Below are 16,871 nucleotides of genomic sequence, written 5' to 3' on the forward strand. Positions count from 1 at the left end.
CACAGTCACAGCCTCCAAGAATGGCAGGAAAGAAACACTTTCTCTTGATCCCTTGGGTTATTATGATGGCTTGTCTTGCTCTGTGAAAATGAGTACAAAGAAAGCATCCTTTCAAAAGAGGCAAGTCCAGCTCTAGCTGGTTTGGCTCAGTGGATAGAGCATCAGCCCATGGACTAAAGAGTCCCAGGTTCAATTCTGGTCAAGGGCACATACATCAGTTGCAGGCTCACAGGCTCCTATGGGAAATCAATGTGTCTCTTTCACATCAATGTCTCTCTCGGTGTCTCTGTCTCTCCCTCTCCCTTCCACTCTCTCTAAAAAAAATGGAAAGCCCAGCCAGGTGTGGCTCAATGGTTGAGTATCGACCTATGAACCAGGAGTTTGTGGTTTGATTCCCGGTCGGGGCAGGAGGTAGCCAATGAATGATTCTCTCTCATCATTAATGTTTGTTTCTCTTTCTCTCTCTCTCTCTCTCTCTCTCTCTCTCTCTCTCTCTCTCTCTCTCTGACATTAATAAAAAATATATTTTTAGCCTTTTTTTTTTTTTTTTGCCTCGTTGCTACAGAGTGAGCAAGATGGGTCACCAGCAACTCTACTGGAGCCGTCCAAGGAAATTCGGCCAGGGTTCTCATTCTTGCCACGTCTGCTCAAACCGCCACAGTCTGATCTGGGAGTACAGCCTCAACATGTGCTGCCAGTGTTTCTGTCAGTACACGAGGGACATAAGGTTTCATTAAGTTGGACTAAGTGAACTTCCATGAGTGGGTCGTTTAAGACATCTACCTTATGACAGAATGCTATCTCTTTGTACATAAAATAATGAAATAAAAAAACCTTCATATATAAAATATATTTTTAAATAGAAAAAAATCAATAGAAAAATATTCTTGGGTGAGGATTAACAAAACAAACAAAAAAAGAGGCAGGTCTAGGGGACAGAGATGGCAGACAAATTAATAGACTATAGCTTCCCAAGAAAGATACACAACTCCAAGAAACGTTTCATGGAATACATACTAGTAGAGAGATTTTCTACAAACTTTATCAAAGACGTTTTTTTGTTAATCCTCAACAAAGGATATTTTTCCATTGATTTTTTAGAGAGAGTGAAAGGGAGGAAGGGAGTTGGGGGAGCGAGAGAGAGAGAAACATTGATGTGAGAGAAACACATCGATTGGTTATCTCCCACATGTGCCCCAATCGAGTCAAGGGATCGAACTTGCAACCCAGGTACATGCTCTTGACCAGGAATCGAACCCAAGACCAATGCTCTAACCACTGAGTAACACTGGTCAGGGAACAGAGAGCAGTCCAGTCAAGCTGAAGCATAAAAAGATAAGAAGTGGTCTGAAAATGTAGGTTGAGAGCCTGGAAATAGCAAAGACCTCCTTATCCAACTGCATGAACAAAGGAACAGGAAAAAGATAATCTGTGACATTATGAAGCAGACAGGACATACTCCCACCTGAACCTCTGCAACTCCCACAAAAGATGACTCTCAATCTCGCTTCCCTGCAGCTTCTAGCAGTATAAATCTTAAGACAAACAGGACATCTGTAACTTGCTGCAGGAACAGAGTGGGAACTGGGAAGGCTATGCATGTTCCACAGTCATGCACAGAGGAAAGGAAGCCCGGGTGGGTAAACAGTGGCAGCTAAGAAGAAAGAGAAAGAGAGGCTCAATCCTAGGGCCATAAGCAAACACTGGTTTCTGTAAAAAGACAAAACAAAACAAAAAACAAAACAAACAAAACACACACACACTCAATACAATTGAAAAGCAAACAAACTGAGAATGATATTTGTGGAAAATAGAGACAAAGTCCATATCCTTAATTCATAATAAAATATTTTAAAATACTAAAATATAGGCTACTATAATTGTTCAAATATCTTAGTGATTTAAAAGTAGGATTAAACCTTTTTATTTAAAAAAAGAATAATTTTTTTCATAACAATCTCAGTATTACCAAACATCATTTTCATGTTACTTATGTGAGTACAAATACTGGAAACAATCTGACTTGTCTCCAAATACTATTTGACTCAATAATTAGCCTTCTAACATATGATCCCTTAAGAAAATGAAAGTTGGACAGTAATTTATGCATAAAGCTTTTTACTTGATAAGTATAATTGATAATACTGAAATCTGTAAACAAACTTCATAACAATAGTTAAATTGGGATTCATTCTTAGGATGAAATATTCAGCAATTTCAAATAGTGTTTTAGAGGGCTTTGAAGTGGCATAAGAAAATATTCAAAAACAATAGCATATAACAAGAATTAATGCTGAATCCTAAGCCCTAAAATGTTTAGTTTGAATAAGCCTAACTATATGTTTGATAATATTCCAATTTTTAAAAAATAAGTATGACAGAAAGCCTGACTTAGGAAAGTGGGTCTAAGATCTCATCAAATAGACTCTCTATGGTCCCACAGTATTTGGAATAACTAGAACACAAGACAAGGGCCTGCACCCAAGAGCCTAATCACAGGCCACTGGACAGCGGGCAATTAATAGAAGTTGAATTAAACTAAAAGACAGTTGGAGAAATTTGGTAAGCACTGATTAGTGGATCCTGGCCTCCTGCTTCAGAGATGAACCCACTGAAGACAAAGGTCCAGAACCACTAATCTACCCACTGAGGGGCAGACCCTACTGAGTGACTGAGGAAACAGGAAGGTGGGAGCAGGACACATGACATCCACTGAAGACAATTCCTTCCATAGTGGTGTCTGTTTGCCTTTATCCTATAGAGTTTTCCATACATTTCCTTCAAAGTGTAATAATTATAAAGACCAAGAAACAGAAAACAACTCCGAGACCATGTGGATTCCAGCAACAGAGAGAATCGACAGGACTACTCCAGCCAGGAAGACAGAAGAGAAGCAGTCCAGAGATGGAAGACGCTGACGTCGCCTTGCCATACTAGCAGTTAGCAGCTGTGCGTCACTGCAGGTTGCCCAGGACCAAACCAGAGAGAGTCAGACCTGCATTACCACCATTTGTCCACCATCCAGAACTGAAATGTCATTGCTGACATGTACACATAAGGAACTGTTTGACATTGAAATTGGGTCTCAAAAGAACTGTTGACCCAGAAAGAAACTCACTACAGACTGATTAAAAAAAAAAAAAAAGACCAAGAAAATACATGTGATTCAATCTACTATTGTGTCAATTGGTTCCAGATAGTAAATGAGGAAGATAAATGGGGCGAGGGGGGGGGGGGTTGCTCTCTTAGAATGAAATCAACACAAACTAATTATATCATTATGCCACTCTAATAAAGCTAAACTCTACATACAACCATTGAAATTCTAGGCCTGTAAATTTCCCCACCTGAAAGTGTTTCTTTGAAAACACAGTGAATTACATCATCCCAATTTTCTTGATAATTCCATCAGTTACATGGTAATTAAATATGGTCTTTAGATCTCCATTGCACAACTCAAAGAGTGGATACTCTGAAATATGGATCTGAACCTCCAATTCTTTCTCTTCATTGTCACATAGGCTGCTATGACTGGCAGGATCACCAATGTGAACAAAAAGTAACGTGGCAACAGGAACTGAACAAGAATCTGTGCTCAGCACCAACATTTTCAACCCAGCACTGAATGGCTGAATCAATCAGACTGCTTAAGCTCTGCCACAGTTTCCTTCCATCTCAGTAACACCAGCGCACATGTATATACTGATTGGGGAATGCGGGGGGGAAGCACCAGGAATTCATGATAAGGAGACTACACAACAGAAACGCCTTTTAAGATCCACTGCTGTAGCATAAACCTATGTACAAATCTGAGAACAAAAGTTTATCTATTAAGAAGTCTTGGTCAGGCTTACTCAAACTAAACGTTTTAGGGCTTAGGATTCAGCATTAATTCTGAAGGCCAGTTAACACAGCACCAAAATTCAGAAAAACCTAACATTCTCTCTAATCAAATGTGAAATACTAAAGCATTAAATCACACTTTCTAAAAATTACGGCCATGTACTGAAATGGATGCAGTTTTAGAGACATAACCCAGACATTTCAGAATTTAAACGTTCAATATCAAGTCACTCACTAGACCACTTAGGGGGAAAATATGTAATAGAGAAGTCTCACATAGGAGCTAAGCAGGTTTGGAACACTTTCTCAGAAATCTTTTCCTTCATTTGCCCTTCATCCCCTGCAAAACAGCCTCCAACATGTGTCTTTACTGGCAGATTCATGCTGCATTTGTTCTTCAACTCTACTCTAGCATTCTCCCCAAAATAGAAAAGTATGCATTTAACTTTTTAAATATAGATGGTATATGTTCTTTGGTTGTTTGATTTTAAGAATGACATAAAATTAAAAGGTATTTTAAGCACCATCTGTTCTCTTGCAACAATGGGCAATAATTTCCTGATTGTTTTACTTCATGTACGTGTTTTAAATCTAGAGTACCCTTTATGATTATTGCAGTTCGTATTTTATTATTTTATGTAGCCCTCCTTGTCTATGTGTATATTTAGAAACCAGGCTGGGTTTTATCTCCCCTTGGTGCCATTCCTATTTCAATTTCCCATTATCACAGAACTGTTGAGAAAGTCATTTCGTTACTTTTTCCTGTCATGTCTTCCAAATTCACTGGGATAATCCTTTATGAGGCCAGAGAAATGAAATTAGAACGAACTTATTAAAATGTATTTGACCAATCCAATTCTTCAAATATGAGGACAGAGCTCCAAATGCTGTCATTCAGTAAAACAGAACTATGATGGCATTAACTATTTTCCAGTATTAACTGTGGGAGAATAAGCTGAGATGGCAGGTGCAGGCAGGGCTCGTCAATAAAGACAGAACTGGAAACGTGCAAGTGCACCAGGTCTACGAAGCCATCTGCTTTGCATGAAGGGAATGAAAAGAGAGCAATGAACTAAGGCGTTCATTTTCAAAGTCCTGATTTGTTAACAAGATCTGTGCAATGAACTCTTATGCACTACTGTGATTCTATGATGCCCCTCAGAAAAAAAAATCCACTGCAAAACATCTGTCATACTCTATTGGGATAAGTGAGATTTTTCTAATAAACATCTATACTCTAAAAATGTTTTACTTGCCATAAATACAAGATATATTCAAAGAAATGAGGTTAAAGGAAAGACATTGAAAAACAATGTAGCCCTGACAGGTTTGGCTCAGTGGATAGAGCTTTGGCCTTCGGACTGAAGGGTCCCAGGTTCGATTCCGGTCAAGGGCATGTACCTCGGTTGCGGGTACATCCCCAGTGGGGGGGGTGCGGGAGGCAGCTGATCGATGTTTCTCTCTCATCGATGTTTCTAACTCTCTATCCTTCTCCCTTCCTCTCTGTAAAAATCAATAAAATATAAAAAAAGAAAAGAAAAACAATGTATTCAATACTGATCATCTTTGTGTTGATTTTTAAAAGAGATATAAACATGTGGATATTTTTGAAGGGATATACAAGGAGTTGTCAACAGGTTTTACCTTTGAGGAAGGAATTGGAAGAGGTGTCATTAAATATTTTTCTGTACTCTTAATTTTTTTAATCATGGGCATATATAAATTATTTTATTTTTATACATTTGAACAACTGGTATTTGGGTAATATAAAAAACATAGTGATTTCCTTTCAAATAATTTTCTGTAAAATTAAAAGTATTCTAGAACTATACTCAATGATTCCCGTATCATTTGGCATTTTAGTTATAATTCAATTTTTGCTGATAAAACCAGCACTACAACAATCACCTCTGTAAATGAACTTTTGTCTGTATTTCTGATTACTAGTACCTCCTAGGAGTGTTAAGAAATGGGTTAAAGAGCACGGAGATGTTGAGGAGTATTAATACATACTACCTACCTGCTTTTGTGGATGCTTATGTTGACATCCTAAAACTAACAGAAGGGCAGAGTGCCCGGTCTACCAATTACATTCTTATGTTAAATAGACTTCCCTTTTATATTTACTAATACAATACAAAAAGAAATCCTTCACTATTACTTTTAATAACACTGAAGTTCAAACAATTTTTCAATTGTATTTACCAGCAAAGAAAAAGGTTTTCATGCACGTCAATAATCATCAGAACAATCTAATTTTTTAAAAAATTTAATACTTAAAATTAAAGAACAATCCAAAATATACATTCCTGAGAACTGGGAATACTCTACCAAGAATCGGTGAAAATTATCAGTAGATCTTTTAAAATGTCCTTTATGAAAATTAAGAAGTTGTTGGAAACTACCTACTTTTTTCAAATAAAAACCTGGAGCATGTAAAAGCCATGTGTGGACTAGAGTCAAACTTAGCAGCAATCTCTAACACCCATGATGATTTTCTTTCCAAGAATTTACAACACATGGTCTTTCAAATTCAGTATGAGGCCCAGGAGCTAGAATATGTTTTTTGGAGACAAAAGAACAGCTCCTTCAAATTCCTCCCCTCAGCAATCTGGCCCACAGAACCCCAGACACTGTTAGTTGATGTCATTTCTTTCCATGCTGCCCTCATTATGGTGGAAAGTAAAAGTGAATGGATGTGAGAAATCAGTAGAAATATATAAAGCAATCCATCTGTCCAGCCTGCTGTTAGCACGTATCCTGCAAATACTGTCCCCACGGCCACTGCTTCTCAGCACCTCAAGCCTGAACTCTACTGGCTTCCCCAAGTTAGTATCAGGGAGTTCCTAGGCTTAGAAATGACCCACGATGAATCACTTTTTTAAATGCATTCAATGCTAGAGGATGGTGCTAAGGTGACTGCCCCAGCTACCGCCCCCACCCTCACTACAGCTGGTGGGGCACCAGTTAAAGCTCTCTCCGCAGGTATGGAAACTGCAGCTCACAGAGGCAGGTGACACAAGTACCCCACACAGAACCAGAATTCTAACATGGGATGTGATTGGGTTGTTTTGGGGGGTTTTTTTGTTTGTTTTGTTTTTGTTTTATTAACTTTGGGGTACAAAAACATGGGCATAAAATAACAAATAACACTTTTATTTAGGAAGGAAGAACTCTGGACTTACAGCAATGACCATTTGTATTTCTGACAGAGTTTTGGAAAATAAAACCTTGGCATGCTTTCTCCAGGCTTTGATTTTTAAACAGACCTTTTCATGTCTCTGGTCTGGTGTCCAAAGCATGGACTTTGTTACGTCTGATCCCCTTATGATTGTAGGCTGCAGATTTCAGTGCTTCCTTGCCCTCATCTAGAAAGAGAGATGCCCATCCCACTACTCTCCTAGGGCAAGCTGGCATTTTCCTCTATTTCTCCACCAATCCTACTCCTCTTTCTATTTCACTAGGATTGACCCACTGAACTGATGCATCATCACTGGAACAGGAAACAGGATTTCCCTCATGCCAGACAGGCCAATCACTGAGCCAAGGTCAATTCCCCAAACTGGAATTCTGGAAGAAAAATGCAGGGAAAACACAATCCTAACCCACCACCTATCTCCCCAGTCTCCACCACAACTCTTCAAGGCTCCTTACATACTTAATTTTATTTATTTTTCATAACAACTATAAAGAAGCTATAATGTCCATTTTACACATGGGGAAAGAGCAATTTAGACAGGTTAGTTAAGTAATTGCTCCAATGAATCAGAGTCTGGCTAACCCTTAAACTTGTACCCCTTTCAACACTACAAAATAATGTTTCCCTTACACATGAGGAAATGATACCCATCAGAATTACATGCAGCCTGAGAGAAATTCAAGACAAAGAATATTGCTCTCCAAGCGCCTGCCGCCTCCACCACCCTGCGTTGTCTCCCTTGAGTGCTCTGACAGCAATCTTACGGAGATCATGGAACCTGAACTACCTGACTATATTTCTAATTAAGCATTTTGAAGGGAGAGGCAAAATATAATTAATTTTATAAAACTTTGAGATTACATATGGAACATAGGCATGCTAAAATTTTTCTTCCATAATGGTTTCTAGCCTTTCCTAAAAGATTATAAAGTAACAGCAATAACAGTGAACTATATGTATATATGTGTATAATCCTCATCCCCTGCCCCCAAAATACTGATATATCTAACTATAAAATAGATTATTTCCCAATATTAAGATTTCTTTTTTTCACATTTTTAATAACATTATAACTCTAGGTTGAAAATTCCATTACTTATTTATTCATTAGTCATACTTAAGCATAAAAATCTAAATATCAAACAATAACAGTAAGAGATGTAAAATCATAAAAATTACACTCAGCACTATAAGCAACAAGGCATAAAAGTGTCTCATCAATACAAATGAAAGACAAAAACAATGCCTGGCAGAATTAGCTGTAAGCATTAAATTTTGTAAATAGTGTCGCAAAGAATTAATCAGTGCTCTAAGCTATTGTGTTGGAAATCATCCCTTCGGAGTGTCCAAGTGTCCAGAAGACACTCTTGTTTTGCCTCCCTTGTTTTACAAAAAGGCAAAATATATTACTGGCCACGGTTTTCAGGGGATAAAAGTCTAGTAAATTAAAAATAATAGGCGCTCTAGGCGTTTTGGCTCAGTGGATAGAGCATTGACTCTCAGACTGAAGGATCCCGAGTTTGATTCCAGTCTCCAGTCAAGGGCACGTAGTTGTGGGAGAAAACCAATCGATGAATCTCTCTCACATGGATGTTTCTCTATCTCTCCCCCTCCCTTCCACTCTCTCTAAAAATCAATGGAAAAATATCCACAGGTGAGAAACAAAAAATAAATAAAAATAATAGGCATGCTAAAGGAGGAAGAGAACTAAGCATTGGGCTTCTATATTACATCAGATTTATTTAGGGTCTCCCTAACTGGGGACACCTTTTTTTCTTTGAATTGACTAACACTGATTCTTCTCATTGCAAAGGTGTAGACTGTTAAAACAATAAGGGAGATTAATCATGGGTTTCTTCACCCATTCTTTATTCCCTCTGATATTTAAATATCAAAACCTATTCCACTATTACCTCCATCACTTTCAGTCTTCGTCCTGAGAAGGGGCCCTGGCATTGGCACAGAGAGTGCTCTGTGGCCACAGCCCCTCTGCGGAAACTGCCAGACTACAGTTTTAGTCAGCAGTTTCTGAAGGAAGAGTACCCATCCTTTCTGTCACCTTACTCAGAGCAGAGGGAGGATAGATTGTGGATCCACAGATTAAAATCTAATTGTAGCCACTGACCTCAGTGAAATCCCATTAAAACTTTATTTTCATTCAAAGAGGTTATATCAAATAATTAAGCAAGCAAAAACTTCTGCACTGAGGCTTCAAATTGGGCGTGTGCACGTGTTGCTACTGTTCCATCCGCAGAGAACCAAAAGGGAACCAGTGGCCGTGGCCGGCATGCCTTACTTAAGAAGTACTCTTTTACTCTTAGCTCTTCCACGGAGAATGAAAAACCACTGTGTGGCTGGGCCAGGAGTTCAGAGCCCACTTAAGGGATTTTCCCCAAGTCCTCCGGAAACTAGCTTTTTCTTTAAATTATGGGTGTGTGTGTGTGTGTGTGTGTGTGTGTGTATGTGTGTGTGTGTATGTCTTTTGAGAGAGATAATGGTTAAGAACAAACAATTAGAAATTAGATCATAAAGTTTTCAAGTGAATTAAACTGCTAACCAAAGGAACCATGGCCAGCAACAGGAGTGCCTTCATTCGAATGCAGCCCCAGTGGCCACAAACTGATCTTTACCACTGCCATGCTGCCTCCTAAGCACATCTGTACATTTTCAACTACGGCTTTGAATCAAATTACGAACAGGACCCCTATTTTTTTCAAATATATTTTTATTAATTTCAGAGAGGGAGAGAGAGATAGAAACATCAATGATGAGAGATAACCATTGATTGGCTGCACACCCCTTTCTGGGAATATAGCCTGTCACTTAGGCATGTGCCCTGACTAGGAATCAAACCATGACCTCCTGATTCGTAGGTCGACCACCGACCCACACCAGCCGGGCCAGGACCACTATTTAAACATTATAGCATCAGCAAGGAGCCAGGGCTGGCCAACCTGCTTCCCTCAAACATCTCCAAGTGTTCTTTCCACTACCCCACAGAATTCTGGATCACCACTGACCAGAACACACTCTCCCAACTTCTCCCCTCCTCTCCAAATCTAGGAAGAGCCTTTCATGTAAATTTTTACTATGAGTTTACTATTATAAACACTAGAAAAGGCAGAAAAAATAGTAAAAAAAAAAAACACACCCTAAAGCTTCAAAACTACTGCAGTAAAATTTGGTCCCTGGATATGTACTACTATTTGTAATACTTCAAACAATAAAAAAAAAAAAATTTTTTTTTAAATTTGGTCCCTGGTAATCATAAAAACATAGAGGGTGGGGCAAAAGTAGGTTTATGCTTCTGAGTACGCAAAGCACAGAGTTTATTCTTAGATTATTTATTGAGTTTATTCTTGTATTATTATGTGTTATTTACTGTATTATTTTCCATATGAAAAACTGTAACCCTACTTTTGCCCCATCCTGTATGCCAAGGTAGGTGCATCCTCAACTTTGTTTTGATTCTACACACACACACACACACACACACACACACACACACACACATATCTTTTTGTCCAGGCTGAAGCTTCAGAATCACCCTCATTCCTCAAAATGACGGATGCAGTAGAGAACCTCCGTAGGGGGGGCGGTTTCCCACTTAAAGAGCAAGGTAAGAGGTAATGATGGTTGCTTTATGGGTTGAAAAGGAATTCATATGTAGGTTTCTCGACAGGGCAAAAGACGACAAAATAAGTGTCCATTGACTTTAACAAACCAAATGGAAACAGATGCCAGAAAGAATGTGGGGCCACCTGGTGTCAACTTCAACTTACTTGGGACAGGATAATTTTGAATCTTCAGGAATCTTGAAAGTGATCCCACAAATTACATACTATTTAATCCACCCCATCCAGGAAATGAGTTCAGGAAATACAGGGCACTGGGAGCCAACCATCTGCCTCCAAACCCAGCCTCACCATCCTCATTTTGTGCATTTCCCCAACTCTCCCAGTTCCAGAATGGGGCTAGTAGAGGAAAGAAGGCATCCATCCAATTGACTCTGAATCGGCACCATCAGTTACATGTATGAAGTGCCCTGGACAAGGCCTGGCATGTTGTGAACAATCAATGGCAAGTACTATTACTCTCAAACTATATGAATGTAAAATGGTTTAAAGACAAATTAATTTTTTTCAAGGGTATGTAAGTTATTTAAAAAGCCAATTTACTTTCTTAAGGTAATAACATAAATTAAAGCCTCAAAAAACATATTACCGTGATTTCAGATTAGCAACTAAATGTCAATGGCACGAACCATATACCCACTTATATTTAAATCCTGTAATCCAGCCAAATTTAAGTTAGCAATAAATGAAATCCGGCTTCCTTGCTCTGAGCCCCCGATATCTCTCCTGCAGACACAACATATGCCAATCAATGAGCTTTCTAGTCTACTACTGGAAGTCTCTGATTTTCTGAATACCACAACTCAACACATAATCGGAGCAAAATAGGGACAAATGTGAATATGTTCTCTCTAAATACCCCTTTGAAGTATATAAATACTCCCTAGCTGGAGTACAGCTCCTAAGAACATGAGTTCTTATGCTTCCTTTTTTCTACATAATATCGTCTATTCTTCCTTCGAAGCTCTGTAAAAAGGACACCACAGAGCACTCGTCAGCACTGTTGTACAGTACCACCAGGGCCCAGGAAACAGAAGCAAAGTAGAGGTAAAAAGACAAAATGAAGAATATAAAATATCCATGGCTCACAAAGTTTATGTTATATGCATTATCAGACACTTAAAATTAGAATGCCAAGAACTGGTAAATGAGCAATGTGCAAAATAATCTATATTTTCTTTCCTTCATAAGCCACAAGAATAAAGAAATATCACTCGACTAGTATTTTGTGATCTAAAGAATATTAAAGTATAACCTAGTGACTCACCATTAAAATGATTCCTGATGGTTTTAATAAATACTGCCCAAGATAAAAGGTTTTTTGGGAAGGATGCTACCTGATTTTAAAAAAAAGAAACAAATTTAATTTTACAGAAGGATTGAAATACAAAATAGAATGAGCCCATATCGTGGTTTTTGTATGTGAGACAATCTCATAATTGAAATCCTTCCAGATGAAAGGGAAATCAATTTCAAAATTCTATCATCTCTTTTTAAACTTGTTGAAACGTTTGAGGACTCAAATATCAGAATGCTTTAAAATTAGATTGTGAGGTAACGCTCCTGGAGTGTAATTTTTCAACTTTTTGGCATATAATATTAATAGAGTATCACTTAAAGTAAAATTAATGCAAAATAAGAGATAGCATGTTGGAGTCACCAACTATTAGCTCTCCTTCCAAGAAGATAGCATTACTTGTCGTGCTGTAGATATGTCTCTCACACTGCACACACTTCTGATAGTGTAGGCTAGACATGACTGTCCCCAAGACAATGGTTCTTTTTTACTCAAGAAAATCCGTACAGTAAATAACTTTTCTTCCCTTTGAGACAAGCACAGTGCTTGAGGCTGCTGCAACACAACAACAAAATATCTTCACAAATGTCTCCAAACAGTCAAGCTGAAAATCTAAGCCAAAGTTTCATTTAACAGCCTGTCAGTTTTTTGATGTGAAGCTAATGAATGCAGTGGCAAACAAATCCATCAAACCTAACATCAAAACAACTGCACTTCATCCCACCAAACGGAAAAATGAAATACAACCTGCAGGCCAGCTCTTTGATCCAACCCAGGCAGGAAGCAGCCCTATGTGCCACCACGTAATCATGGACTCCATCTCAGCACAGAAGAAAAGAATACTCCACAAACGGAAAACATTCACCTCGACTATGCACCGATACCTCATTTCAATTGTTAAGCTATGTTACATATTTTTAAATCTCTACTAGAAAAAATATATATAGCATTTCACTCTAGATTACTATTAAAATGCCTAAAATAAGTAACAGGATAGCATGTTCCACTCATAACACAACTTTACAAATGGAGGTTTGTAAAAGCCCTCTGCTCCTTATGAAGTCTCCTTGAAGAGAAAGACTACACATCTTTCTCCTTCATACACATGCATGCAGCACAGTTCCTGGGCAGAGGAGGAACTCGCTGAGCACTCTCCAAGCCCAGCTCTGCCTGAGCCAGTAGGCAAATGGGCATGTGGCTATCCTGAACATCCCCCTCAAAGTTTTCAGTGAAAATCTTACCCCTGATTAATGAAATGGGGAAAATTACATAGTGGCCTTGTTAAGTAAGTATGTCCCCTTGAGACAGAACTTCTGATCTGCAGTATCATGCAGGATTTGCTATGTTCTGTAATATCATGCAGAATTTGCTATGCTATATTTTGCAGGTCAAGAAAAGAGAGCTGAATGATCCTCAGTGAGGAGAGAAAGAAAGAGGAACAGTAAGGGCCTGGGGCATTAGCAGAAATTTTTAGAAACAGGGATAGTCAAATTAAGTTGGTTTTAAGGCTATGAGGTCAATGTCTCCTCATGCCCATCTCTGCCCATTTTCTGAGAGTCTTCTCCACAACCACGGCATAAAACAGCCTTCTGTGAGACAAGGCAGTTTGGGTAGATATGAACACACCAAAAGGCAGTGAAAGAGTCACATAATTATTGTTTTTGTTGTTGTTGTTATTTAGTTGAAAATATAAAACATCCAGGAATTTGCTAAAATTTGGAAAACAGCTATTTGGGCTTAGCACAAATAACGGAATGGGAGTTCCAGTCAATGTTAGCCATTTCTTGAACAAATACCACATACCAATAGGTCAGTAATAGAGTCAAAAGAAACCCACAGAAATCCGCTCTCCCATCCTACTCCAGAGAAGCCACCAGATGGCAAGCAGCCAACGACAAAGGAAGCGGTCCTTGATCCCTTGCCAGCGCCACCTCTACTCTCACTTTGCTCTCATCAAATGGGTTATCTTCCAAGGGACGAATTCACAGAAACAAGCATGGTGCCCACACACAGCAGACAAGCACTCTCAGAATAAATAGAGCTTCATTCAATAGCAGCCACCTGCATGGGCTGAAAAGGTCCTGTTAACCAAGTCTGCAGACCCTTGAACAGAGACCATCAATATATCAGTGAACCTGGGGATTATCTTTTCAAAACCTAGAGGTTTTTTTAAATAAAAATTAGTCTTCTGTAACAGTTCTTTTCCAAGTCATGAAATCAGAGATGCTGGTTTGTAATATATGAAATATAATCAGTGGAGACCCCACATTAATTAATTTTTGCTGCACCACAAACAGATACTATATGAGATGCTTTTACATACTCAAATCAAATACGTGGCAGGTGAAGCAGATGTCATCCCCCAGTGCTTAAACCATGAAAAGGTATGTCATTGCTTTTCAAATTATCCCTCCCAAATGCACAACTCACCATCACTTATGACAAATAACTGTTTGTTTTTTAAGTAGTTCATTTAGGATAAAGTGAAGAAGGCAAAGAATTAAGAAAAAGTAACAAATTTGGTCATCTTCAAAGCTAAATGTCCTTTAAGTGCAACCCATAATTAATCTACCATACATTACATTTGTCCCCAGCAAACACAAAAACTAATACCACGTCACTCATTTTCAAAGATTAAAAACTACGTGTGTCTACGCATATACACACACACACACACACACACACAGTAATTTCATAAGGCTGCCTAAAGAAACAGACCTGGAAATAAATAAAAATATATACCAAATAAATTATAAAAGACACCATAATTTGCACAAAACACTCCATCACAGCAAACTATAATGGAAGAGAACTCATTAACTGAGGCTAGTCAAGAAAATATTAACATTGGGGAATATAATTTAAGAAAGTATAACAATGTTTCAGTGAAAATTTTTAAATTGTATCCATTACAAGTTTAGTTTCTGGTTTTAATCAAAATAACTAAAATTATTTACATGATTCAAAGTAGGTTCTTAGTATATCACCGTATCAGTTATTCATTGGAACTCTTTGTGGTAGGCAGAATGCCTAGATACCCATGTCCGAAACCCTGAAATCTGTAACTATCATTTTACATGACAAAAAGAACTTTGTAGATTGCTTGCTCTGAAATGTAGAGAACCCCAGGCAAGAAGCTGAGAGAGGCCTCTAGCAGCAAAGGCCCTGCTGACAGACAAGAAGGAAAGGGGAACTCAGTCCCACAACTGCAAGGAGCTGAATTCCGCCAACAACCTGACAGCAAGGAAGTGGGTTCTTCACCAGCCTCCAGTAAGGAGCCCAGACTTTTCACTTGGTGACCTATAACCTACCGAACTCTGAGAAGCACATGGGCATTGTTTTAAATCACTAATTTTATGGTAATTTGCTACAGCAGCAATAGAAAAAGACTACATTCTCCAAGTAGCACCACCTCGCCAAAAATAAGGGACAAGTTGAGACAACACCTAAAAACATATAAAATTACAACAAATTTAAATTGACTGCCCAAACTGCATTATAACCATTGAATACTGCATACCTAGTAAAATACCCAGAACCAAGACAGTCATATCTTTGACTAAACTGAAATCTATAAATCAACACAGCATGAGTGCATATGAACATACCTGAGTTTTTTTCTCCTCACAACAAATCTATGGGGTAGAGAGGTATTTCTACTTTACAGAGGAAGAAACAAAAAGAATACCTTTCCTGATGTTACATGGCTAGGTAGAAGAAGAAAAGTTGGGCCTCAGATCCCTGCCTCCTCCACCACAGTCCACTGCTTCTTAACAACCCCACAATTCTAGGTTCCAAAAACTGAGATTTCAGAAAGGATCACTATTGACCTCTCTGACTTGGTCACACTCCACTCCACATCCACACGTAAATGTGGACACATTTCAGGCTTAGGGAGAAGCTATTTTGGTCAATACTTTAAACTAGATCTGAAACATAGTAAACAAACACCAACTAATTTTTTCTGGAGACTCTGAACAGCTGTGATAGCTGAGTTACTACCGCAATGATTAAAGATGCAAACTATAAAATAGCAAACCTTGTTCTAACCTCGAGGCTATGACACTTGTTTCAATGCAGATACCAGCATTACATTTATGCAAAATAACACTGCAGTAGCTAGCCAAGGTACATACACACTGAGTTTTCTATTTTTTTTATTAGGTTTATTGTAATAGGCAGGATGGGTAATGGGAAGAAATAGTTCAGTTCTGTTCCTTTCTAAATTACCCCTCATAAATAGAAATTACTCTGAAGAGAAAAAGTCTTCTAATAGCAGGAGCTTCCTTTTATGTCATGAATTCATTCGAATGCTTCCTGAGCTGCCAAAGGGCTATACTTTTATTTAAATATATTATGCAATTTTCTAAATACACATATAAATTAAACTTGGAGTTATCTGTCCTGCATACTAGTATATTTGCATCCAAGTTTTATCAGTGTAGAATGAATAATACTCACTTGTGCCATGCAGTGGCCAAGGTAAGGACATGTAAGCTGTGTGTACCATTTTCCACTAAATCTATGTCAATTTTGCATACTCTATAAAACACATAGTTTCATTAACAAGCTGCCCTCTGCCAGCCTGCATTTTTGCTTTAAAAGCCACAGGAAAGACAGCAACGTAATAGAAGGCACCATCACTTTGAAGCTGTCCTCTATTTAATGCCACTGAAGGAAATTAATTAAATTTATAGAAGTTGTTGCTTATGAATGAAAATACACAGTATGTAAAACTAAATTAAATATGCTGGGTGGAAGATGCAAAATTTTATCCCAAATTTAACATGAAGATATATTTCTTATTCTACATTATTACTTTTAAGAATTTATTTCTGGCCGAAACCGGTTTGGCTCAGTGGATAGAGCGGCGGCCTGCAGACTGAAGGGTCCCAGG

The 16,871-nt window shown here is 38.3% G+C and overlaps 2 protein-coding genes across 2 annotated transcripts in view; one reads left to right on the forward strand and one right to left on the reverse strand.

The window, feature by feature from the left end:
- KDM4C (lysine demethylase 4C) overlaps nucleotides 1-16,871 on the reverse strand; it is a 328,665-nt gene that overhangs the window by 207,842 nt on the left and 103,952 nt on the right. The gene's annotated exons all lie outside the window — the stretch shown is intronic.
- Nucleotides 576-737, forward strand: LOC129151773 (40S ribosomal protein S29-like). Its single transcript, XM_054727716.1, has one exon. It carries the CDS (start codon nucleotides 576-578, stop codon nucleotides 735-737), a length of 162 nt encoding a protein of 53 aa, XP_054583691.1.

The sequence above is a fragment of the Eptesicus fuscus genome, chromosome 15, assembly GCF_027574615.1.
Source record: "Eptesicus fuscus isolate TK198812 chromosome 15, DD_ASM_mEF_20220401, whole genome shotgun sequence".
In the NCBI taxonomy this organism is placed as follows: Eukaryota; Metazoa; Chordata; class Mammalia; order Chiroptera; family Vespertilionidae; genus Eptesicus; species Eptesicus fuscus.

Excerpts from the sequence above, each read along its gene's own strand:
- LOC129151773 (XM_054727716.1), top strand. The coding sequence starts at position 576 with ATGGGTCACCAGCAACTCTACTGGAGCCGTCCAAGGAAATTCGGCCAG.